Source organism: Paralichthys olivaceus, chromosome 17 (assembly GCF_024713975.1).
Source record: "Paralichthys olivaceus isolate ysfri-2021 chromosome 17, ASM2471397v2, whole genome shotgun sequence".
Classification (NCBI taxonomy): domain Eukaryota; kingdom Metazoa; phylum Chordata; class Actinopteri; order Pleuronectiformes; family Paralichthyidae; genus Paralichthys; species Paralichthys olivaceus.
In genome coordinates this window covers 12,400,230-12,427,745 of record NC_091109.1, presented here as the reverse complement: position 1 = coordinate 12,427,745, position 27,516 = coordinate 12,400,230, and the positions used below count along the sequence as shown (strand labels likewise).

Sequence of the window (27,516 nt, the reverse complement as noted above, 5' to 3'; positions counted from 1 at the left end):
TAGTGGAGAGGATATTTTTCTCAGGAGTTGGTAAAGCAAAACATAATTAAACGTGAATAAAGGACACTCAAATGAAAGATTAGTATCTCCAGAATATGTAAATAAGCAATTATTTGCTGACAATGTTATTACCATAATAGGAAATGCCTCAACTGCAAGATTGTGGCTTGGCACTACTTACCAATAACTAAAATTTCAGATAGTGTAGCGCTGGCAAGAGCCAGGTCATTTATATAAGAAATGGGCAAAATTTCATGCTGGGAATTCCCACATGTGTACTTTATGCAAGATTAAATATTTGAGGGGGGGTGCTATTATTGTTTAACACAAGCATACATCAATATAAGCAATCATCCCGCTGTTTGTATAATTTGTGTTAGTTGTTTTTGTAAATGCACTGGTATCGGATTGGTTATGTAAAGGGTGTGGTTTGGACCCAATAGCAGCACAAAGACAGGCGGGTATCGTTGGTAACAAACTTTATTGTCAGAGCCACAGAACTGCAGGATGCCACAGAGGAGACGAGAGGGACACTCTCTATGCAGAGCAGAATCAGGTAATCACCGGATAGCCACGGGAGCAGACAGGCAGAATCCTGAAAGGGACAGGCGAGGATCGTGGTCGGGGACGGAAGGCTGAGGTGATTACCAGGAGATCGGTCAGGCAGGATGGTCGGAGATAAGCAGGGTCGAAACCCGGGAGATCAGGCAGAGAAACGCTGGAGAGTCTGGCGCAAGCATCGAGAACAATCTGGCAATGAGTGAGAGTGGAGCTGGGGCTGAAATGCGGCCAGAGCAGAGCAGAGAGCGCAGGTGAGTGGAGTTGGCTTGATGAGAGGGGTGTGTCTGATTGGCAGATTGAAGCAGGCTGGTGCAGAGTGGTGAGGCAGAGATGAACTGTGACAGGTTCCTGGTATTGGCTGATGCACAAAGTCCAGGTATTGGTGATGTGTGATATATTGTGTTTTTAGTTTTGTTACTGCTAATGACAACAAAACAAACCAGTTAAGGCAAGTTTAAATCCACACTACCTGGTTTTGTTACATTGGCTTAAAATGTGTTGTTCTGCTTGTTATTGGAGTTTTATACTGATCTCATTCACTGCTGAGTGCTTCAACACCATCGGGGAGTTTGTGCCTACTGACTGTAGCCCACGCAGCCCTCCTTGTTATTATCTTGGTCTTTTTGCACCAAAGACAACGGAGCATGAAATGAAAAATAGTGGCAGAATTAATTAGACAAGGCAGAGGAAATGGATTAAGATGTCAAATGCTGTGAGGTTGATTAATGGCTGGCTTCCTCTGTGAGTTTATCATCACAGCTCAGCCATCATGGAAACATTAAATTAGGTCATGAGAACCAATAACTTACTGCATCCTAATGAAAACCTCCCATGATGAACTGTACATGTTCCGATGGGGTGGAACATCTCTGGCATAAAGACCAGACACAACTGCTGAGTAGATATTTTTTAACAAACTGCTCCAGGTTAGGTTTATTTAGATTCATTTATATGTTCAAAATGCAAAAAGTAATGTATATCCATGGTAGGAAGGACACACCATGCAGAATGTAATACCAGTGAGCAGCATGGGTTAGTAATCTCAGAGATAGGGGTGTATATCAGGTATAAGTGATGTATTAAGGGTTTTCATCCTCTACCTAGAGCGTATCACAGTGAGAGTAAACAGCACATGACGTCAGATTTTATTATTATTGACATGAATAGGATTCTGGCAGTGGTACGCGAGCACTCGGATCAGACACCTGCTCTGAAGGGCCACCCAAAGCTAAAGCGCTATTTATAACCTGCCTGCAAAGGGAAAGCAGAATTATAGATACATGCTCCCACCACTCACGGTGTTATGCAACAACAGTTCTGCCCAGTGATGAGCTCTCTGGCAGCACACTCAACTTTTATTTAGGGCTAGTGGACCCAACATGAGGTACATGAGACCTGTTTGATGATAGTCCTACAAAACCACTAATGACTAAGAAGTTATTGTCAGTTGTAAATACTTAATAAATTAAAATTACAATATAAACTAAACAGGATTGAACTGTTTGGGACATATTTGGTGAAGTAGTGTGCACAATTATGTTTTTTTCCGCTGCTGCACAGCACTGTTGAGGCTGGTCGCACATCTCCCAACTTACTTGACTGGGCACACAAGGCGCAAGCCAGAAGCGGTGCCCCTGGAGGAAACAAGCTGGTGCCTAGAAAGCACTGTTGGTTTCCTCTTCTTCTTTCTCAGCAGTGATGATTTAGCAGAAGACTGCATCGTGTCACTGCGCCTCAATGGAAAGTGTGAAAGGGAGAGGCATCATTTTGACATGTGCAATGACAAGTCCGTCAAGCATAACCACAGCTCAAGCCTTTAGCCCCTCGGGGGTTTTTTCCTTGTTAGCAGCAGTCACCCACAGGAGATGAGATGTTTTTTCTTCCTGGTTTGACCACATTAATGTACATTACTCAGTGATTTGAATCACACGGGGCCGGAACAGGAGGTGCAGATTAGTGAAGGGGGTTCTCGAATGATAAGCCTGAACTAAAGGACTGAACTAAATATGACTGATGAGCTTCATTATCTATCCTTTGAGGGTCGCAGTGGGGCGGGGTCTGCTCCTGTACATCCCAGTCGACACTGGGTGGGAGTGGGTTAAACACTGGACAGAAAACTGTTATTTTAATTATTTTAACTTATAGTTAACTTAACTTTTTTGTCTGCTTTAACTCCCTAAAATCTTTTCTGTTTCTAAAATCTAGTGCATTAGGGGAACTTTCCTCAGTTATGTTAACTGAATACCTTAAATATGATCGAAATGAATATGATATACGCAACTTGATATCACCAGGCTTGAATCACTTTGGAAGAATGGTCACATCCACTGGTTTGTGTACCTCTGTGGTGGAGTAGAGCCTTTGGGTTCAACTGTGTGTCAGAGTGGGTCTGAAAACAGTTCAACAGCCTTCAGACGGAGTCAGCCAGGAGAATGCCCATAGAGAGGTGTGCTGCCATTCCCAGGCCTTCTCTCTCATAGCGCCTTGTTTGTTTTCTCACCGGTTCACGTTCATGTTCTCCTGGACGTCCATTAACATGCTAATGAGCGTGTGTGTGAATGAGCGTGCAGGAGACTGGAACAGACGGAGAGATGGCGAAGAGCACTGAGCGAAGAATAGTAGAGAGAAAGCTTGTCTTCCTGTGAAATTGCCTTTGTGAGTGATGAATGGCGGGAGGGCCGGGCTCTCTCAGCCCGCCGCCATGCTGCGCTGACAAGTGAGCATTCCTTCAGAAATCGAGTAAGAAGTCCTCCTCGTCCCCGCCCCCTAAAAGTCCTCTTTCTTCTGCAGGGAGCCATGAGGAACTGTTGTATGAGGGTGAAGGCTTTGGATGAGGAATCACATTGTGTTATTAAATCCAGGGGCAAGAGCGAAGGCAAGCTTTTGAAATGGAATTATTTCCAATAAATTTAAAGGATGGGATTGGAGGCAGGATTTCAATAATGAATAATTCAGCATTTTTAGATTAGAGACATTTTTAACCCAATGAATATACTGTGTTTTTAATAATATAATGTGAGTGGTGTGTGTGTATATGCACTCATACACATAAACATATGAATGAAATAGTGTTTAAGGAAAACAAAGCCAACAAAGTATAATAAATAAATTAGATTATATTAAATTTGTAAAATGCCAAATCATAAGAAATATTCTCTCAAGGAGAGCGAGGCTGAGAGCTGACAATATCATTGGGACAGAAACTCAGTAGTCCCCACTTTGAACAGACACTTCCATTTAATAGGAAGAAACCTGGTGGTGTGTGTCCATAATAACAACAACAGCAATGATAGCAGCACCTAATAATGAGAGACAATCACAAAACGTTGTGTTAAACCACACGTTCTGTGATGGTTTCTTTTTAGCCTTAGGGTCAGAAGTACCAAATGAATCCCACTTATGTGCATGTCCATTAGGGAATTTAATGTTTTTACGCTCTTTATTCAGATTTTCCATTTTATTTCTCTCCCCTGCTCTGATTGTCATCATATGGAATAATCTCACATGAATTTTTCAAACTGATATTTATGTATTATGTGAGATTGAACTTTTGGTATGTGTGAAGCAGAAGTGTATAAATCGAATGAGGTGAGGAAAACAAGTTCATCATGTCATGATAAAACAAAAAGTGGATGTGCATGTAATGACATGTTATAATATGAAGTTATTATTGCTTTTCCAGCCTAAAATACCTGACTGATGAGACTTTTAAAACACACCCATTGCCTGTCTCACTGTGTGTGTGTGTGTGTGTGTGTGTGTGTGTGTGTGTGTGTAGCTGACTGGTCTAACTGAGGCAAGCTATAACAAGGTACCTGTATAATCAGTATTGGGAAATCACTTGTGAAAAGTTTGCATCTTGCACAATTAATTCGAGCCCACAGACGCGTGCTGTGTTTTCCTCTGGATCGTTCTCTATGATGTGTTGCTGCCCGTCGCACTGTGCGGGGAACTTTATCTCTTTATTTTCTGTCCTCAGTTCATTCTGTGTATTCCCAAGGTGAAGCTGTTCCATTATAGCTTTGCTCAGATTTCCTTTATGTGCCAGTGTTCAGGAATAGGCCTGTCTGTGTTTTCTTAATTGGTCATCGGGGACTGAGGACAAGAGGCAGCTGCAGATATTTAGCCCTGAGGTGGTGCCACTGTCAGTCAGGGCCTCTGATGGAGTGGCCCTGTTCCTCTGGGGCCGATGCTCTTACTACAGCGTGGTTTTTTCAGACTCGATTTTAAGGTGCTTTTTCAGGTCAGACCTAAAAATGCAGCTTTCTCTGCAAATGCTCAAACTGCAGAGTACAGCTGCAACAGGAAGTGATGTTTTGGAGTATACCGCATTGAAGCGTCTCTCGTTTCCTGTTACTGTACTGCGGGACAGTGACGACTCTTGTCATGTATAATCTTTCACCATCACCTGTCTCTCTGAGCTTATCAAGAAATGCCACACCATGTCCTATCAAGTATGGAAATATGATGAATGCTGAGCAAGTTTTGTTCAGAAAGAAATATAAATGCACCTTTCTCAACAGTATACTATACAGTATGCTTATTTTCATGCATGACTCAGTCACAGAACAGGGTCGACTATAGTCCTCCACTGACTCAACCAGCCACAGGGATATGATCAGGGGAAATATGTGCTCCAACTATTTTATTGGCAGACATCAGCCAAACGCAGTAACTGTGCTCATCTTCTTCAATACTTATAGAGAGGTTGCCAATTCTGGTACCATTGTCCCTCAGCAGAGATCTATAAAAGCATGTTATCTTTAATTATATGTGGCCTGCTACAGCTTGAGACAACACAGGGTTACCAGCAAATGTTAAAACCATTTTTATTTGTATTTCTTATATCATTATTATGTATGTGTGAGTACAAATTAAAATATGACATAGAAAATACAGCATGTCAGTGGTTAGACGTGTTCATAGGTGTAGTGTTCATTTCAAAAGCCTGTTTCTTGCCTTAATGCTGAGCAGGGCTACATCCTCACCACTAAGTTTTAGTTTCAAAGCATTTTCTCGATGTCTGACCACAGGAGCGTTTTGCCTCTGTATCCCTACGCGAACGCCTTCAAACGCAAGTGCCACTCACACACACTGGGCATGTGCGTGCCTTTGTAAACAGGAAGCATTTGGTTGTAACTTGCAGACTTGCAGATTGTTTGAATGATAGCTTGTCCATGTAAACACCTCAGCAACACTTGTAATTGATTATCCATGTCGTCTTGTACACTGGTAGAATACATCTTCATTTCCAACCCTCTCCTTTTTTAGCGGCTCTAAAACTCCAGAGTAATGTGGACGCCAGGTGTATCCGTAGCATGTTTGATAGTATCAGTAATGATGTTGCCCTATAGTCTACCACGTTCTGACTCCAGCTCTGTAGTTAACTCACAGCCGTCATGAGACAGGTCTTCTCCTCACACATGCAGGAGGAAAGGGATATTTCTCGGAATGATGAACTGTTTTTAATAAACAGTCGGTCAGTAAGCCTGCCAGCATGGCTCTAATCCTGGCAGGGCTCATCCACGGTGGATGTTTTGTTTATGCTTCATCTCATAATGAAGCAGGTCAGACTCTCCCTCACAGTCTTATATTTATTTCTACCAACTGTATAATGTGACAGATCTCTGCTGAGGAAACCATGACAGTGACAGTGAACTGTTGACCCAGAGCTCAGGTTGCTTTCCTGCTGCATGTGGTTGTTTCCTGGTTGCAGTCATTGCACAAGTACATTGCATTTTTCACCTTGTTTATCTCACACCTCAGAAGAGCCTCATTTATAAGAATCCTTGTATCGGTGCCCTGTCTACTGTTACCAAGACAAAGCAGCAAGGAAACAGCTGTGTCAGAAACAAACAGCCAATGGAAAAGATATGGAAGGCATTATTTCAACCTGTCGCCCCGTCTCAAAGTGCAGGAATGTATCAGTGCTGGTGGAAGTCGTCTCAGTTTATTTATGTCACATTGCTCTTGGTCACATGTTAGTGATTGAGATCATGCCGGCCCCTCAGTCTGTTATGTGTCATATCTCAGCAGTCACATGGTCAATGATGTTTGACAAGACTGTTTATAGAGGCAGGAAACGCCATTTCCTTTAAGCTACAATATCCGCGACCCCAAAGAACACATTTTAAATTTTATGTCGTGTTCATGTCAGAGTGATGTGTGTGTAATCAAGTCTTTTGTAAAATGACCGGATCCACTTGCACATGGTCTCAGTTTGTAGCTTAGTTATGCTGCCATTGTTTACTGACTGGAGTAAACAGTGGCAGAAGGGTAAAATGGGTTGCACCACAAAAAAACTAAAGTAACTGTTACATATTTAACTCAACCAACCAACGACACTAATGTTAGCGTGCTTATATAAATAATGATATGAAATATTCTCAAAATATGTGACCTGATGTTAAGTGATGGATGGTTTTAACTGTTGAGTAAAAGTAATAAATACCTAAAATCAATAAACATCATCGCATTCTAATGCTATATTAACAAATAACTAGCAAAGTACCATCATTAGATATTCCCAGTTTTACATTGTAGGGAGTACTAGGGATTTTGATTACAGTAAATTGTGTGTGTAAAACCTAGTAAACCTGCACTAATAAATATATTTACAAAATATTAGTGTTTATTAAGTAGACAGTTCTTACGTAGAAATGAATGGATCGTCTGAACTGCATTGTGGTTCCATTGTTTTGCTTTGCCTGCGTTGTGCAGAAGTTGAGAGCAGCTCATGGCACCTACCGATCATATCATGAAACAAAGTGACAATGAGGCTGCAGGAGAAAGAGGCAGCTGGTGAATCCTGGTGTGTGTTCATCTGGTTGTGGAGCTTATTCCCCGTGAACTTCTCTCTCTAGCATTGCGTGGACAGCTAACACGGCGCATCAGCACGAAATCCAGCGTTATTGTTTGTCCTGAGCAGGAAACTGGGATTGGTGGTTGTTGTTATGACGATCCCACCAGCACCAAGTGCCAGGCACGCTCACTGCAACATGTACGTGAGAGCGCTCAGTTATCGTTTACATGTGGTCCCCCAAAAACAAAGCACACACAAGTGTGAAAGCAAAAACATTAAGGGAAATCGTCCCATGAAGAACAGTCTTAATTCTTCATGCCCTTTAGTAATTTTCTCCTAGCTCTGTCGACTGTAGCGTTTTGAAATATGTTAAATAAAAACAAGGCTTAGTGTTGACTTCGGTTCATGAAGCCTGATAGGCATTAGTTCACTGTTAGTAAATTCATCTGTTGCCGTCTCTACCCAGAAGGGCCCTGAAAATGAGGCGGATGTAATCTCAGAGTGTCGCTGGCACACAGCTGTTCAGGAGGAGCATCTCCACCCTGTGGTGAATGTGATTCAGTGTAAGATGTCTCCATCCATTAGCCTGTGCCTAAAGTCTCTGCCCGTGCGCCTCAGGACATTAATGGTTATTAATGAGCGTGTCTGCTCATGGTACAAGTGTCTTTTTTCCCCCTGTCACGGTTGTTTCTTGTGGATCTTCTCAACATTCATTTATATAATTTCCCGGATGATTGCTGTTACATTTCCTCTTGAAAGTGTTAAATTAAATCCAGAAGGAAGACTCTGTCTTTATTTTTCTTCATGTGTCCTGTGTCAGCACATAGTATTGAAGTAATAAGCTTCGGAGCCCAGTTAATTATGATCACACGCTGTGAGTCATGTGCTCCTTACTAGAGCAGTGTGTGGATGGGTCTTTGTGCACATGGCTGTATATATGGAAAAAGTGTGTTTACTCTGAGTGACCAGTAACTGTTGGCTCTATGTTTCTCATTAACATTCGGAGCCTCCTCCCTTCACCTCCCTCACTCTTTAGCAGCCTCATTCGACACAAAGATGCCCTTCATGGCTCCGACCAGAAGCAGCCAGAAAAGAAGGATCCACCTCATGTTTGTCTACGCCAGACTTTCCCCGAAAGAGATTAAACACAACAGTTGTCCTTTATTGCTTCTCATTCAGAGGAGAATGTGGACACAATGGAATGAAATAAATGTGCAGGTGGACTAGTTAAGCAGTAATAAGCTGCTTTCAGACATTCTAACTTTCTCCTGAGGAGGTGCATATGAGAATGCAAATTTCCAAGTGAGACGCTCTGCAGTCTCTGCGGACTTTCTCCGCCTGGCTTCCTGTTGTAATGTTCGTAGAATTCCAGGAGAATCCGACGTGTGAGCACAGCAGGGGATCCCCCGCTGGATTCACCGCAAGCAAGTGGGGGGTTGATGATGCTTCTAACAAAAAAAAAACTGAAAGAAAACCAATGTGTGAAAAAGTGCTGACATACACGTAGAAGACACAGACAAAGACGTGAAGGGAGTTTGTTGTGATGAACCATGGCGTCACTTCCTGCCTCTGCCTCCTGCACCCAGCTGCTGCACCTCTCGTCTGAACGATGCACAGGATTTGTTGCTCTTGTGAACCTCCCGCTTTGTTGTAAAAACCAAACTCAGGGTAAACTAAGCCAATTCTCTGGACTTTACCCACAAGTCATATCTGGAAACAGCTATAAAGTCACAAGTTGTAGCATTTCCACCTTGTTGGGCACCACTGCTCTCCTCATAGGAAAACAATGGCAGAGTCAGCTTGGAGCAGTTGTACCACTGATCATATGGACGGCCTGAGTCTTATCCTTGTACATTTCCTTCTCTTTTATATTCCTTGTTGTGATCATCAGATTTGGAAACACTGATGCTTTTCACTCACAGTGTTCTATCTCTGTGTTATTGACCTCTGCCACTGACGCTTTTATAAAACATACTGTGTCTAATATCTGTCACCACAACATGAGGAGCAGTCACATCAACATTTCTATTCAGCCATATATAATTGATGACAACTAGCAGAAGGTGTTGTTCACTGCAGGTCTTGTTAGACTGGAGCAGTCTTGTGGTGAATTGCTCAGTCATTGCATGTCTCTATTAATATTCTCCCTCTCTAAAGCAGCTTATAATGGTCTGACATTTATCCTTGTGCAACTGTAATTAATGAACTGAGACACATACACAGGAGGGAGCCTGGGTAATTTTTTTTTTTGCAAAGCAATACACGCCCATCCCAACCGTTCATTAGTATGTAAACGAGCTGAGCTGCTTTTTGAATCACTTTGATTTGGTAATTACAGGAACAAATACTCGAAATGTGTCTGGACAGTGTTTTCTGCTTGACCTATACGTGACAAAGGCAAATGGAGGCTCTTCTGGCAGTAAAATGCAAATGCAGTAAGAGGACTGAGATGAGCCTTTGTGAGGAAACGGGCAGCTCCGTTCTTGGCAGCCATGTTTCATTTGTCTCTGTTGTGTTTGTTATCGTACGAGCTGTGAGGGGAAGTGGGCTGATTAGTATTCTGTGTGTGTGTATGTGTGTGTGTGTGTGTGTGTGTGAGTGAGTGATAAGAGGAGGGGTTGTGGCTCAACCCAGCAGTTAATTAGACCCTGGAGGACCACGGGGGTGCAGGTGGACATACATGCATGTGCACATTTGCAGTGTGAGGTGTAGAAGCAGGCTGGTATGAAACCATGTTTGATCATGAAAACACAAGAGACATGGAGAATCCAACCTGAGCTCGACCTAAACCTGACAGACATTCTACTTTTTCTGTCTGAACCCAACCTGAGCTTAATGCAGTTAATATAACTGCACATTGTTTTGCACATATTGTTTGATTTCCCTCATTGTAAGACATTTGCAGTGTAAAACAAATCAGGGGGCATCTCACTGCTCCATCTTCACCACCTTCACCCTGTCCAGCGCTCTGATTGGTTTAAGTTAGTGCAGATACTGACTTGATTTCCAACAGGTTGGAAATCTGATAAGAGTCTGATTCTCTATCATCGAGTCATGGAAGAGTTCACACATCGTTTGGCAAATTCCAAGTGAGGGCTTTGGTCTGCAATTGACAAATCGGCCTGAAAATCGTGTAGTGGGATGGAGCCTCTGGAGCTGTGTATTACGAACATTACACATTTTTCCACATGTTTTGGGGACACCACAGAAAGTGGATTTTGGAAAAGTCATAGGCAGCTGACTGTAATTTTCCGTGTGGCTGCGCCATAGCGTAGTAGCCTGGTAAGTGCATGGCCACCATTAACATGTGCTTTTAGCGCATGCATTAGGAACCTCGTGGCCAGAAGCCACTCCTTTGGTTACTGTTCATCGATAGTGGCCAGCGAGCCATTCTGTTTCAAGGGTTAATGGCAGCACTTAAACACATTTAGGAATGCTAAATTCCTCACAACTCGAGGGCATTAGCTGAAGGGCAAAGCCGGCTGAGTGAGACTAATGCTCGATCATTCATACTTCTGCTGTGCACTAATGGAGCAGCTCCAATCTCTGATACAGACAACACACACCCCAGAAGCACCCTGCTGCTGATTTATCATTCCTATCAGTGCGTTAGATGTAGTCCAGCTGGTCGCTTTTTGTGCCAGACTCTGAAGACTGATTTGGATCATTAAAGCTATTTCTGAACAGGAGGAAACACAGTTAGCAGAAGCCATCCGATGTCTTTATTTAATACTTAGTTGGATTATTGCTGTTAAATGTGTGGTTTGCATTATATTACATTAGTTCCAAGCACAAATAAAAAATGTCCCAGAGTTCACAAGGTTGCTGTCAAATAAAGTGAAATCTTACAATGCTTTCCTAATTGTCTGCCCTTCCTATTACTACCTATACCTATATTATTAATAGTCTTCTCACTGAATTTACATGAATTAGTCTAAGCCATTTAGGGACAGGCTATAGCTTGCCTAACCTTGCCTTAGATACTGTTGATTATGATTAAAAACACTATCCTTTGATTAGAAAATCACACACTTCCATTCCTTTTATTTGACTAAATATTTCATTCGAAGGCTTCAGTATGGATTTATGTCACAGGCAGTTGTCTAAAAAAAGATGTGAGTAAATTATTGATACCCCGCTCACGGCCTCTGCGCGGTCACCGGCTTGTCTTTCGATCAGAGGTTGTTCTCAAACTCACTGTCCTCTTCATAACTCCACTCTTACACAATGACTGTGTGTTCCTGCGTAACAGCAGTGGGCTGTGCCTCTGCTTTTGCATCTGCTGCCCGAGAAAAGCAAACATCACTGCGCTCATACATCACGGGTTATCAAGGTGCCTGTTTACATGCTAATTTCAGACTGGGGAGCAAATGCCTGTCACACAATACGAGCAAATGAGTCAGCAGGAGGCTTGTTTTCTCTGATTTACATGAGGCAAGAGAGCAATGCGCTGATGAAAATCTATGGCTCTCTGTGTCTCCATTCCACACTGCTTTGTAATTGCTTTAAGCTAAATTTAATTTGCGATAATCAGCAGAAAGCTGAGCCTAGCCCCTCTCTCTGAGGGTCCACTCTCTTCAGCCAGTGCAAACATGGCTTTATTGTACCTCTTTGAAACCCATGTTATCTACTGTAATTAATATGTACACTACATCATAAATTTGATTTGGAACAAATCCCTTGACGCTCCATTGGTTGTGTTATCAAGGAGAATACACAGAGGAGCCCCATCCTCTCAGTAGTGGTCTCTCTTAGCCTCCTCTGGCAGTGGTGAAAACATGACACTCGGGCGAAGGTGCAAATTTGGCAAGAATTTTCAGTTTTCAGTGAGTTTGTAATGTCGAACAATGTACACGGGCCAGACATGACCATAAAAAAGGCCAGGGGGGGTCTGGCATCATGTAGTTCCTAGAGCTCCTCCTCTTTTTGCATTCTTCATATGGGATGGAAGAAAACAAAGAGGCAAACTCCTCAATTGGAAGGTTTGAAAGGAGTCAATCGTCTTTTTGTAGCAGGTTTACCCATTTAAAAAAAAACCTGCATATAAATTTTAATGTAAGTGTGCGTGTGTGTTTTCTGAGCTTTTTCAGTCTCCATAGGCTTCACAGACAAAGATAATTACTTTTCCAATGCTTCAGTGATGGATGGAGGGATCTTTATCATCTTTCAGGTCCTCTCACTTCCCTTTGTCTGGTCACAACACTGTCACACACAGATATTATTCACTAATCATGCACACGTCCCGGCATAATCATGGACTTTGAACAGAGAGCCACAGACAGTTTTCAAAGCCAGGAGCATGGCGTTGTTTTTGCACTTTATTTGCATTAAGTAGTATGTCCGTAACACTGTGAGGCTTATGATACTATGCACAGATGCATAGTTTTACATTTGTCTACGGTGACCTGATGAAACACAAGCAAATCAGAAGCAAAACATAAGTAAATCAGGGAAAGTTAGAATTACCACCTTGTGGCTATACACCTCTACCCACCACTTAGGTAACACAAAATGTGGCTACAATCTCCTCCTCTGTACATTTTTGGGTGCAAGTTGTGACATTGCAGTGAAGTTGAGCTTTGACCTTGAATATATAATGTCATTCCCTGATCATTTTATTCTCTTTGATATTTGTGTTAAATTCTGTCAAAACTGATATTTACATTCATTAGTCATGGCTAAAATATGATTTGTTAAGTCACAGTGATCTCACCCGTTGACCTTTGACCTCCAAAGTTTAACACAGTTTCAAGAAATTCCCTCTCGGCATTCTTCAGATATCACTTTCACGAGACGGGGATTTGGCGTTTTGACAAAATGTTTGGTTTTAGTAAGTGTATGTAAACATTCAACTAATCAATACAGTGAATTATTAATGCTGCGTCTCTCTCGTCATAATGGCAACATGATTCTAAAGGTGCAATCATTCATGTTCATCAGTGTGTAGGAATCTTTAAAGCTTTACCGCCTTGTCTCCTCCTCCTGACCTCCGCCCTGCAGGAGCACGTGCACAGTGCAGCGTGGCAGATGGCTATCACTTCCGCCTGGCTTCCCACTCTTTTCTATATCTGGCATCCTCGAGCGGAGGGCCTATTGTCTCGGCTGTCACCATAAAAACGTTCAGCCTCCTTCTTAATCCACCTGGTTTCCCTCTGTGGGGTCTTCCAGCTGTTGCCACTGGGTCACATTAATGACTGATTCCACATCATTTTATGGACGTGCATGCTGCTGTGAATATTTATAATTTAGCTTCCAATGACAGAAAGAGTTGGGGAGATGTGTGCATGTATTTTTATACTAAAAAATTTTTTTATTTCTATTCTTTTAGGCCATAACTTGTGTTATTTCCTCAATCTATAGATGAAGTCAAGTGAAATGTATCACAGTTGCCATGGCACGTTTCCATCCCTCCATGAAGAGTAATTACACAATACCTGACTTAGCTTTGCTGTCACGTACAAATCTACCAGCCCCGCCCTCACTTAGACCCAACCCGACCATCCGGCACAGTCACCACGTGCAGCCTTTCCTTGCTCACCATTACCACTGGAGGTGTGAATGCATAAAATCTCACGCGCCGATTGTTACACCTCTGCCACACACAACACACGACAAGCCTTATCCTGCTCCTTTCGGTGCCCTGTGTTTGTGTGTGTTGCTGTGAATATTAGGATCTTATCCAGTAGGATACACTGGCACCATGCAGAGAGGCGCAGATGATGAGCGTGGCAGCGAGCCGAGAGGAGCTCTGGGCTGGAGAGAGCTGGCCCACGCTTGTAATGATTCAGCTGCTTTGTCTCTTTGTCTCTGTGTGTGTCTCACTGTCTCTGTTCTTTATAACTGTGTCTTTCTCCAGAAAGATGTTTAACCTGTTCTTCCTGCTGCTTGTCTAGTAAACACATAAAAATAGACGTGAGTCTATTATGAACACTAAAGTCTCAAAACCCCAAGCATTAGGATATAGATAGGCTGTGTTTGTGTGTGTAATTAATTTATGTTATCAGTAGGCTATTTTGACTTTAATCCTTGTGTGTTACTACTTCTAGATCTCAGAACAAAAGGCCTTGGTAATGAGGACATTTTTAACAATTTAAAGCCCCTGGACAAATTTCAGTGTGTGTGTGTGTGTGTGTGTGTGTGTGTGTGTGTGTGTGTGTGTGTGTGTGTGTGTGTTCACTGCTGTTGAGTGAAGGAGCTCTTTACTTTGAGGCATAATATTCAAACTATAATTCAAATTGGCAGTTTGTGACCCCCCATAGTATGGATAAGCAAATTTCATATCTGAATTTATTTGAATCACCATGAATTCCCCTTTGTAACCTGCAGTATAGTGTTGATGCTGTTGCTGTATGCTGCAGGGTCTCCCTCTCTCTGCTGCTCTGTCTCTTGAGTCTCTTGGTTAGATATGTCCTGTACATGAATTATTAATGTTCAGGGACTGAGCTGCAGTGCTGGAGTTTTTTTCTGCTCCATTACTGCTCTCCCACTGGGTCCACAGCTTTACCTGTGAGCGGAGCTCCACTGCACCCTGACTATCACTGTAGCTATTTCCCTCTCTCTGAGTCCCGGTTGTCCGGCTCCTACAGTGAAACTTTCCATTAACACTGGGCTAAATATAATGAGCTATGCTATCATTGTAGATATTGCAAATTTATGCTTTCATCTTGTTATATTGATTATATCTACAAACTGGACCTTATTCTGAATTAGACATATTTTTATTAGGATGTTTACAAGTTTTTTATTCTATTTACATTACATCCATTGACTTGTTCACAGTACATGTGTTGTCAAACAGCTGATAACTGCCATATATATTGATTGAGCAGTTAACCCATTAATGCTCCCTCGAACAAAATAATCATTAAACCAAAGCATGGTTTGATACAGTGTCTTGTTTGCTAAAACTTGATGAACATTACTGGAAAGAAAGAAACAACAAACTTTAAAGGTATTGGCTCTCACATGGTATGTTTCATGTTTCTTTCTGCTTCAGAGGCCTAAAAATGAAGACTTTAAGCTGCAACTTCATTGTATCAGATCAGACGAGCACTCCTCCTGCTCCTCAAACATGTCTCTCACCTTCTTGGCTCGTGGCTCAGCACCAAGTTCAAAGTCTGTGTCTAAATCTTCTAAGTCATCATCTAAGAAACTGCTGTACTTCAATATGGCTCCATGTCTATTGTTTTAGACAATAGACACGTTTAAGTATTTTCCACATGAATTCCAAATTGACAGGCTCATATTCTCTACATCTCCTCTGTCCTACCAAAGGTCACTTTGGTGCAATGTCATTTTCTCCCTCAACTGATTTAACTGCAGGAGCTGTTGTGATTTTACCTTGTGCTCAGGTTCATCCATGATCTGCCAGTCACATGGACACACACAATACATCCTGTCACTCTCTGGGCTTGGCTGTGGCTGAGTAGCTCATGATGACTCAACACTGTGACCTGTGTAAGCCAGACTCGACCCCTCAGAGCTTTGTGCACGAGGAGCGAAAGGTCATCGCTGACCTGAGGAGGAGCTGTTTTGTCTCTGAAAAGGTCGTGCTGGGCTTGAGTTGACACATCAGTGCAGGCATGTGCAGAAATCAGTCATGAGTATATCTCTGGCTTTAGTGTGGTACATTTAAAATAATTCCAATCTAGGAACTTATAAAAGAGACTTGTATGGTTATTGGCATGAAGAGAAACGGGGGAGTGAAATCTGCCTTTGGGGATTTGGGGATTTTGGCCATGCTATTGTTCAGACACTGAGCTCAACGTGAGTGCCAAAAAAGTCACTCAAGAGCATTTAGCGTTTACCCACAAGGCTGTTTACCAAGAGCTATGCATCTTCCCAGTTTCTGTTTGTGTGTGTTGATGCCAAAAAGAAAGGGGTCGGGGGTGCACTCTCGTTGCTTGGCTTTGTGTATCTGCAGTGGCCGGGTTGTGGGTGGGGGCTCCCACGGCACTCAGAACTGGGTCAGAGGGATTAATTTCCTGGCCTGACCGATTGGAGCTAATGGCAGATTAGCATGGTAAGTTTCACTTCCAAAACAGCCCCTCCACCCACAAGACTGGTGGACAGGCCGCATGCTGCTTTTCACACTCTGGGGGCTCCAGGAATGTGTTTGTAGAGGGATGCCCCTACTCTGCGTGTGCACATATAATTTCTCACTGCTGACCCACAGCGGTGGAAGATACCACAAGAACATCTAAATGTCACAATGGCCGAAATAGACAATATTTATGCAGATTATTGTCCATTTTTTTCCAGATTTAAGCAATTCTCTCAATTTTATTTCAATCAGGAGTGACTTAGAGAAACACTAATGGGAAAAAGTAAAGTAGAACGAAAACAGAATTTAGTGTGAACACAGAAATGGTCTTTAATGCTAAGACCCCAGCAGGAAGTAGATCACCATGGACAAAGTCATATGAATTAGGAGCTTCTGATATGAAGACGACTGGGGCTTATAGATGTGGTGGTGATGATGAGGCTGTTGGGTTGGGACGTCTATGAGGAGCTTCTGGATGACGGTTGGAAGTAGACCGAGGAGGCATGTGCAAGAAGACTGAAAGTCGGTTGTCATTTCATAGATGGGATCTGATTTTCCATTCATGCATCATTGACAGGCCCACATGTTCATTGGGAAAGTACCGGAGGGTGCTGGTGTCCACTCATGTCCCTTATTTCCTACAGTGTATTTGCACAACAAAGGAACCGCTTCATGGCCAGTATGGAAAGGAGGATTATTTACGGTAACACTTTATATGTACACATGTCATACGAGCATTATATTGAGAACAAGTCGGAAAAAAATCTGATGCTCTCTCTTGAATCCCTCTGACCCTTTGCTTATTGCATAATACTAGTGCAGTGGCTGTTCTAGACCTGCCTGGTTGGAATGGGCAGTTTGCTTGTCCTGTGGTGATGCTGGGTGCAGCTTTCTTTCTGAGAGTGACCTGCAGTAATTGAGCTGTAGCAAGTAACGACCTGCTGGAGTCCACAGAAGCCTGAAGCTGCACCACCACTGCTGCACAAATAGCTGTTGACCTGTAAAGTTTAACTCAGTACTCAGAATCACTTGTTGTTGCTGTTGTCGTCAACGTCACATACATTGAGTCCCAGTTGCCGCTACAATAGAGTGTTGGTCGCCTGTTTATTCAAAGTTTATTACTAGTGAACGTATCACATGTCCCATTCGCAGCAAATTCGAAACCGGGTCCTTAACAATACACATGTCAAGTGTGAAGCCGATAAGATGGATGGTTCTCGAGACACGACTTCCACAGACAGGCTTGTCTGGAATTAGTAGATAGATACTTCTTTTCATTTTGTGGAATCCAGCCCAAACATGTCCCTTGTTGATATCAGCTTCTTAACTGTGAAGATTTGCTGCGTTTCTTCTGTTTCATTTCATAATAAACTGAATGTGTGAGATGAAGAGCTCCCTTTGGCCTCTGGAAGACATGCGAATGGACAAATCGCTGTATATTCTCACAATCTAGAGCTGGAATGACTTATCATCGACAGATTTATAACCATTGAAAACAACCACTAATTGAAAAGAACAATAAAATACTCTAACAATAAAAGGTCAAGTTTAAACTGAGTTAATGATCTGTTTTGCATGTTCTCCAGTGGAGTGTCCTGTAAAAAAAGAGGAATGGTGAAACCAACTGTCTCTTCAGTCCAGCCTCTTCTCTCTTTGGGTGCTGCTGACATCAGTGGCCCTTTTGATGTGCGAGAAGTGAATTTAATTAGGTTTCGTACAGCGTCTGCAGACTTTTCCTCTCCTTCCCTTCCCTATCTCTCCTGCGCCTTCTGCGCCCGTCTGTTTATCAGCCTTTCATCAGGCCGGTGGTAATACCAGTGAAGCCTGTCTAAAGCTCCCTGAGCTGTGCAGTCTTACACCACACACACCGCACAGTTATGACTGCAACAGCTTGCACGCCTGCCAACATTAAAGCTGCACTCAGGGATTCAGGTTTTCTCAAGATCTTGTATTGTGGTTATTGTTTTATGTGTCTGTATTTTTAATTTGGAGACTAGTGGGAGTGTTGGTATCATGAAACTTCAGAAGAGAAGCAGCAACATCAGTATATATATTTTTTTTCCCTAACCCTTCCTGGTCTTTCTGTTGGAGAGCAGAACTTTGTGTCACTTTCCCTAACAACCCTGCGCTCGCACTCTGATATGATTTTGAATATAAAATGAATGCTAGTGATGTTTTCAGTAGTGTGTTTCATCTAAATTGTATGAATTGAGTTCTTTACCCTACAATGGGACATTTACAGTTAAATACTTAATATTTACATCGGGAGAGGGTCCTCTCTACGGAGGCCGCCATGTTTTTTACAGTAGTCCAACTAAAAACCTTTTGAGTTTTGATGACAACTGAAGTTCACCGCGGGTTCTCTCTCATGTTTGGGTGGGGAGGGTGAGGTTAGGGGTATTCAGCTGCCACATGCAACTTCACCACTAAATTCTACACATTTCCCTCTTATAGGAAAGTATCTTCCCTGTTAGTCTGTGGGCAATGCTTTATATACAGTGAACATATGTTGTGAATCCTTTTGTCATTTAGTGCCCATGACCCAGTGGCAAGAATTCAGGATTCTTGACTCAGCTATTATGGGAGTTGCCACATTTTGAAGTGCTGCATTGTTTCTTCAGGGGATGTTTTCAAGCTCCAGAGGATATTATGTCTGTGTGTTGCTAAAGCTGACCACATTACTTCTCCTTCTTCCTCTTCCTCTCATGTTCCTCAAATTTGCCCTTCATCTTACCATCGCCAGTATGAAGGGAAACTGCTGCTGGAACAATGAAATTCTACAGCAAATGAGCCAAAAAACGTGACTCACTCCCAATTTTCTCTACTCTCTTTTCAAGGTATTGGAAAGAACGTCATCTGCGACAGGACCGCCACGCCTCTGGATGCCTTCAGAATGATGTCAGCTGCCCAGTACTATCCCAAGTTACTGAGCATCATGGGAAATGTTCTGCGTTTCTTGCCAGCCTTTGTTCGAATGAAGGAACTCTTGGAAGAAGGGTACATTGGGGAGCTTCTGGTCTGTGAGGCCCAGGTGAGACGAAAATGAATTCTTGTTTTTAGATTTTCAGTTGATTTCTTGCAATTTATAATGACAACAAGAATTGGATACATTATTTAGAGGTTAGTCTGAGTTACAACAGGCGCTATACAAATGACAAGGAGTCTGCATCTTGCTTAAAGGCACTTTCTGACACCACCCAAATTGTTGTGTTTTTGTTGTCCTAACAAAAATACCTACTTTGTTAGCAAAATAACTTTCTAATTTCTTATTTTTGCCCTAAAGGTCCACAGTGGCAGTCTCCTGGGGAAGAAATACAACTGGAGCTGCGATGATCTGATGGGAGGTGGCGGCTTGCACTCGGTGGGCAGTTACATCATCGACCTGCTTACATTTCTGACGGGCCAGCGTGCAGCCAAAGTCCACGGCTTCCTAAAGACCTTCGTCAAACAGACAGACCACATCCAGGGCATCCGTCAGATCACCAGTGATGACTTCTGCACATTCCAGATGGTGCTGGAAGGAGGTGCCTGCTGCACGGTCACGCTCAACTTCAATGTACCTGGGGAGTTTCGCCAGGAGGTGATCGTTGTGGGTACAGTCGGGCGGTTAACAGTCACAGGGACGGACCTGTACGGACAGAAGAACAGTGGGGGTGAAGGGTTCGGTGGTGGCCCTGAGCTGCTGCTCAAAGACACCACACCTCTTGAGAAGGCTTCTTTGCCAGAGAAGGCCTTCAGTGACATTCCCTCACCGTATCTCACCGGGACGATCCGCATGATCCAGGCCGTGCGGCAGGCCTTTGAGGACCAGGATGACCGGCGGACGTGGGACGGGAGGCCTCTGACAATGGCCGCCACCTTTGAGGACTGCCTGTACGCTCTTTGTGTGGTGGACACCATCAAGAAATCCAACCAGTGTGGAGAGTGGCAGAACATTGTGGTGATGACGGAAGAACCAGAGGTCAGCCCGGCATATTTAATTAGTGAGGCCATGCGGCGGAGCAGGATGTCCCTCTACTGTTAGCATCCAGCTGATGTGCTAATATAGTAAAGGTGGCTGACTGCCTGTGTTATCCTGTGTTATCTTTAAATCTGGAGGTGGTGCTAGAAGGGTCTTGATATTGTTGGAACTTTTTTCATACAGCTCCCGGAGTATGTTTTTTTTTTTTTAAGATGTCATGTCTGTATTGTTGCTGTTACAGACCCAGAGGTTTTCCCCACTATTACCCAGAGAGTTATGGCTTCCTGTCACTTTGCCTCTACAGGAGAGGAAAAGCAATGTGATTAGTAATTAAACCTTTATTTATGAGGAAGTCTTTCCTGTTTCTTTTGACGGATGACTTGTGCCCTTTCAGAGGGGGATGCACCTGTAAATCAAACTGATTCATTCAACAGAAAGACGAGATACAGTCCCACAGCGGAGGCTGATGTGGGAGTGGAACTAAAGCTTCTGTGTTCTGCTTGGACGTGAGGGTATTGCACCTCTCGTCTATGCTCCTCCTCTACGTGTATGTGTCTGGAAGTCAACACCTTTCACTGTGGGTCCGAATGAGGACAGCCGAGGAAGAACGACAGTCCTCACTGTTGAAACTGTACCGCTTTATTGTTGCTATAAATCTGAAAAACTTGCTAGTTTTACCAAGTGGATGTTTTAAAAAAAAAAAAAAAACAACTGTGTGCTTGATAGCTGCGGTCTCTGTCTGCTCTGTGTGCTTCCTCCGTATGTGTGAAACAACAGAGGAAAAAAATCAATAGTTTGGCTGGTGGGATTTCAGAGGGTTTGACCCTCTGGTTCATGTATGCAATATATTCAGGCTGAAGTCGGCAGCAGACATACTTTTATCTTCCAGCCTGGAGTCAGGGGTTAGGATGCACTAAACGCTTTATGCAGTTACAGTAGCCTGTGCATCAGTTTGCGAGTCCTGTATGGGTGGCCAAAGGTTTATACCGTGCTTTTTCTGTCCTCATAAAGCATAGCCATAAAATACACTGACATCTGTGAGACCTGTTAGTTCATAATAGTCTCTAAATGTGGGTAATGATAAAGTCTTGCAGTAAGTTGCAAGTAAATACGTAGGGGGTTTTATCTGCATATTGCAATACAGTGGGTCACTGTTGCTGGAAGCTAATGTCATTATGTGACATGCTTTATTAAGCCTCTTCAACATGCACAGTTACACAGATTTGTCAGTGTGCAGTGGAATGTCATTGAGCAGTGGTAGATAGTGGAGAGTTGGAGTTTAAATGTCAGACGATCCCATGAAAAAAAAGTGAATTTGTTTCTTAGTACTTTCTGACTTCACAATTTAAGACCATTGGTTTATGAAGATGATCTATAAAGCTACACTAATCAGTATTTTTTAAAGAACAATGGCTCAAATGACTTATGTTATGTGAAAGGTGTTGCTAGAGAACTGGAGGTTATCACTTGACTATGCAGTTACCCTGAGCTTAAAGTAGCATTTTAACATCATTGACTGATATTATCTTTAACTTAAGAGCCTCATTTCCAGCCTCATTTGTTTAATACACACACTCGCAGTTTTAGGCCAGTGTACAGTTCAAAAAACCCACTAACACCGACCAGCACCTGGCTTTTGTCTGCAGTGGGAATGGATACAATCAGTGTTGAGTCATAGGTCACATGACTCTGCAGTAGACAAAGGTTTTTATCAGCTCTGGTCCGAAGTGATGGAAACACCTGGGTGAACGTCATAATGTGGCATTTCGGTGCATTTGTGACATTGCACATTCAAAAAAACAGAAAGGGAAACTCCTTTAGTGGCAAATGGGAGAGGAGTCCATTGCCTTTTTGTAGCAGGTTTACCTACATTTAAAATAAAACCACGTACTCCTGCTAATTATAGTGTTAAAGAGGTATCAGATATATACATATGATTGACTCAAATATCGTAGCTCTATGGCACAGATGATAAACATCAGGTTTTGCCTACATCATGAGTATAGTATTGTTGTTTTTTGTCTTTTCATGGGATTTCTTGACAATAAGTAAATATATATACAAGGAATAACACCAGATTTATCCTTCCACCCCTCAGAGGCAAAGCAAAGTTTAGAACAAAACGTGTGTATTATATCATATATCAGGATATTGTGTAAAATGAATATTGTGATAATTTATCATTTGCCGAAAATCCAACTTCTCATTGTGTTAACTGTCAGAAAGTATTTATTTTGACTTGAGGTTTGGCCTCACTCCATACAGGCGAACGAGCAACACTGACCTACAAAAGCCAAAAGATTGATTTTTTTGAATTTTTTTTTATGCATCTCTGTCCCTATGTGCGGTTTCAAGCTCTTAAGCTGTGCTGAGATACTATCTATGTAACGACTACTGAACATGACCATGTGAAAATATTATGAAACGATCTGTGTTTGTCTTAAGAAATAAAACAAGTACTGTATGTATTTTATTTTGTAAAAAACAAGGAACTGGAAGATGTTTTCGATGAGTGTTAAGGTATTTATTCTTTGTTTTTGCTGCTGTGTTTTTTGCAGACTGAGGCCCTCGGAGCATTGGGCTTCATAGTTTCCCCCATTTATGAATTATTTATCCAAATCCTGATGTTTTCCACACACGGGAAGCTTTATGTTTGAATTCAAGATCAGCGACGTGTCGTACTTTATACCAATCCAGCCTCACTACACTGTCCTCCAGTGCTCTCTCTGTGAAATAAAGCTGGTGGTTGTAGCTGTTCAGAGGTCAGAGTATCTAACAGCAGCGTTTGACCCATTTTTTTCTCTGTGATTTGATTCGATGCGTCACGCTGTACTTTAAGGTCAGGGCTCATTACAGTTCACGCTGTGGTGGGGTGAGCTACACACAACACTGGTGTGTTCAGGGGGGAAAAAAGAGCGTCCACAACCAGTCTGCCTGGAAAAGCTCTGAGTCCAACTGATAAGCTATCTCTCTTTAAGATTGCTCAAGTTATTTTATTGACCCTTGTGAACTGAGCACCTTATCAAATCTGCATATAGACTTTCCCCCTTTGTCAGATAACGAGGCTCAAAATACAAACACCTGATTTCAATTAAGAACTGTCTCGTGGAATTCGTGGGTTTACTTCATCATCATCATTTTTATTATTTTCATGACTCCATTCTGTCGTAATCAGATTGGAGACATGTGAGTGAGAAGGTAAAAATTTTTGTCATGATTTAAACTTGCAGCTCAGAGCAGACTCTGGATAGCCAGGCACTGTGTAGGAAATATACAGAAAAAAGTATTTAACACTACGGTTCTAATATTTAGGCATCATACGTTTTCTTTGCCCCGTGAAACCTGTTAACACTTTATAACTTTCTGGTTTATCGTCCTGTCGTCTGTGTCTGATTTGGAGGTGAATGATTTCCTTTACCCAGAGACAACAGATTATATGGGACGTTAGACAGGCGGTTGAAGAAAATCTCATTCAGAAACTGGTTTTATTATAAATGTTGGGACTAAAGGGTCATACCATAACCCTCTATTGCATGGATTTTTACTTACTAACCCACTATATTTTTTTATTTCTTAAAAATGTTTAACTAATGGAAATAAAATAATTTAAAAAATACGTTGCTATTCTGCAATAATGCACTGTTGTGGAAAGTACCATAATACCAAGTAGCAATATGATAAATCCAATTTATGTTTAGCCAAATGCAGTACCCAATATTTCTTTATAATTCATTGTTAATTGTTATTTAGATTGTATGACACAGGACATGATTTTCTTCAGCAAAAACAAATTACATTTTTTTCATATTGCTGCCTATCAGTAAAATTTAAAGACAGAACGTTTTTGCCAACACTATGCAATAGAGGGTTAATTACAGTTCGTTTTCAGTACCTGCTAAAAGTTTTTTCCCATTTGTGTCTTAATTGATCATCTGTTTTTAGACCACAGCATCTTAGCAGCTTAAACCCCTTTATTACCCAGGACTGCACAGCTTTCAGCGCATGAGTGTGAGATTCCACACACAAAAGAACCATTATGTTTCAGCTCGGGTCTCGTGCTGACATTAAATTAACTTTATTCAGAGTCGCGGGGTTAAGAAGAAGTAAAGAACCTGCAGCTGCTCATATCACTGACTAAATCACTTCTGATTTACTTTCAGTTTGTGGTAACTGGAGGTTTATCCACAAACTCATCGTCCTCCATGGAGACTCGGTTTAACAGCTCAGCAGACTCATCGTCACCCAGCTGCCCCTCTGTGGTCACTGTATCATCAACACCAAGCTCTTCACTTCAGTCAGTGCAGGTGGTCAGCAAAAATATGGAACCAGAAAAATATTGAAACTCAGAAGTGCAGGAATCTAATGGATCCTGGAGTCACTGTGATGCTGATGATTATAGTGATGCAGGAGGGAATTGTTCCCACGTCACACATCGGACATACTTACAACCATTTGCTGCTCATGCCTGAACCATCTACCCAGATTCACACTAATGGAAGCGCAAAGGGCAGCGCTCTAATAACCGATGAGGAGAAATCTGAAGCACTAAATATAGAAACTATCTATCGAGCTGTTACTGTACAGTATATGAGGATCTGATGCATTTTAAATTATCAAATATTTGTTTTTGATAATTATTTCCTGACTGATTGTCTCATGTCTTCTTTTTAAATATTGAATCGTTGGATATTCTTTTACGCTCAATGAAAACGTTATCACAGGTCAAAGCTGATGTGTTGAACATGATGTTGGATGTTTCACCACTGACGTAAAGGCCTGGGAAAGAGGAATTGATCCTTTGTTTGGAATCATGTTGCCGAGAACTGTTCAGTTTACATTTCAGCTCAGTGTCTGTGGCCTGTTGAGGACGTGTGTCAGAAAAAGTTCCATCTTTGCTACAGTCACCAATCTCTGTCATTCGCCAACACTCAGGCCTTCGCTCGCTGAGGGAGAGGAGGAGGGTGGAGGTGGGCTCGGGGGGGGGGGTCCTTCATTTTCAGAGCCGAGCGACCTCAAAGAGTCGCTTCCTCTGCCCTCAGAGACCGTTACTTAGCAACCGCAAGCCACATTGCCAGAGCTATAGGACCTGACTTAGTTTCTTTTTTTTTCCCCCTCACACAGTAAAACATTACCCCCCCCACACATTTTCTTTCACACCCTCCCTCCATCTCTCCCCCCCTCTTTCTCTGACTGACTGCTCAAAGTGAGTTGGGGTTGGGGGGGCTGGCAGTTGTTGATGTCTTTTTTCATGATTTGTCATTTCACATTTTTCACATTGTGACTCTTGATTTCAGTCCTTCAGTCTCTTTCTCTCTCTCTCTATCGGGAGTCAGGTTGAAGCCTGGGGCCCCCCCACCACAATACATCTTTTCATCTCTCCTCTTTTCTCTTTCCTTTGCGTTCCTTTCCTTTCAATTCCTCTCCTCCCTTGATTCCTCTCCTCTTTTTAATCAAAAAGAGTAACGGACAGATTCAGATGCCTTTCGTGAGCTGGTTTGTAAATGCTGACTCTGCCCTGTCTTCCTGAACCCTCTGCTTGTTTAGAGAAAAGAAAAATCCATCTTGATGCTGTAATGTGACTATACCTAATATTAATTGTTATGTGTGTATACTGTGGAAGCATGGACCTCTGTACATACTGTAAGTTGAGCTCTCAAACGCATATTTATGGCTCTTAATCTAGAGAATGTACTTAACTGTAGGAATAATTTATATTTTCTATCCGTTCAGGATGATATGCCATTTTTAGGAGGGCCCTCAAGTTTCCGGCGTGCTGTACAGTGTGATGGTGCACATCCGTTCAATGAGCCCTCCATTCCAACTCCTTTTTCTGATTGACTGTGTGACTCATGTCTCATTGACTGAATGTGTGTGGATGATGGTGCATGTGTGTGTGTGTCTCTCTGTGTGTGTGTGTGTGTGTGTGTGTGTAACAACATGGTTTACTGCTTCAGAACTTGTCTAATGCTGCAGTTTCTTAAGAATAAAAATACAGACATATCCATAACAACTCTCATTTCTTTGTTTATGTTGTATCTTTTGCAGAATTTACATCTCAACTGAAGGATTTAAGATTTAATTGAATCTATAATTATTGCTCAGACTTTGTGTTTACTGTTATAAAAGTAATATTGTGGCAAACTGGAAAATCATGCAAAGTCCCATCATCTCCACCAAAGCTGCAGAGCATACTCAGAACATTTGCTGCCCCCTGCTGGCCGCTGTAAATGCTGTAAAATACAGTTAACCCTCCATTGCATACATCATTGTCAATTCATCACTTTTCAATTCATCAGTCAATCAATCAGACTTTGTTTATGTAAAAACTGTCAATGACAAAATGTAGCACACAGTGCATCACATCTCTGTGTAGACACACACACACACATACACACACACGCATACAGAACTAAGAAGAACAAATAAAAAAAACACAGAAAACAAAAACTGAGGAAACCCTGTCTCACCAATCGTCAGGACCTTTACAGGTCCCCATAGGGAACTGTGGCCCCTAAAGATGCCCCACCTCCCATGCAAGAGGCCTCCCCAGCTCCAACTGACCAGCAGGGGGTCCCACACCTATGTTCCAACACACCAGAGGGTCCAAACCTCCTCATGGAACACAAGAAAGCCCAATCGCCCATGTAAAACTTCAAAATTCCTGCAATACCAGCAGTTTGCTACAAGTTTTGGACCACAGCATTTTGGCTTGAATCATTCCAAGATCCATAACTTTCCAGATTTCAGCATCTGCAGAGAAGAACCCTGTAGAAAAGTCCCAGCATGAAACTTTGGTGGACTTAACTGGAGGTTTACCCACAAAAATCTCACAATGATTTAAATCCAACAGACAGGATGGAACATATCTGACGTGATGAAGCATTTCAGTGATGAAGCAAAGCTCACTTGGTTTGTGAGTAGCCTTTTCCAGCCAATCATCCACGTCTTCTATCTGTTGGTGGTACATGTCGTGTGTTGGCTTGTCCTTGATGGTTCCTCCTCTTCCATTTGCTACAGATACTTTGGGATCCTGCAAAAAATTCCTGTTTTCCTGTTTGTTGGTTATTATTCTACTAATTGTAACGAAAGATTATCACTTCTTTTTCTTGTGTAATCCCAAATATTTCCATGTTCATTTCAGATGTGGAG

At 42.3% G+C, this 27,516-nt stretch overlaps 1 protein-coding gene across 1 annotated transcript in view; it reads left to right on the top strand.

Moving 5' to 3' along the window:
• The window catches only part of gfod1 (glucose-fructose oxidoreductase domain containing 1), a 28,410-nt gene extending 7,691 nt beyond the window's left edge, over nucleotides 1-20,719 (top strand). Inside the window, exons 2-3 of the mRNA XM_020087196.2 lie at nucleotides 19,244-19,437; nucleotides 19,690-20,719. Coding sequence (XP_019942755.1) covers nucleotides 19,244-19,437; nucleotides 19,690-20,430 — 935 coding nt within the window. The 3' untranslated portion in view covers nucleotides 20,431-20,719. The remainder of the gene's footprint in view (nucleotides 1-19,243; nucleotides 19,438-19,689) is intronic.
• Nucleotides 20,720-27,516: the final 6,797 nt, after the last annotated feature.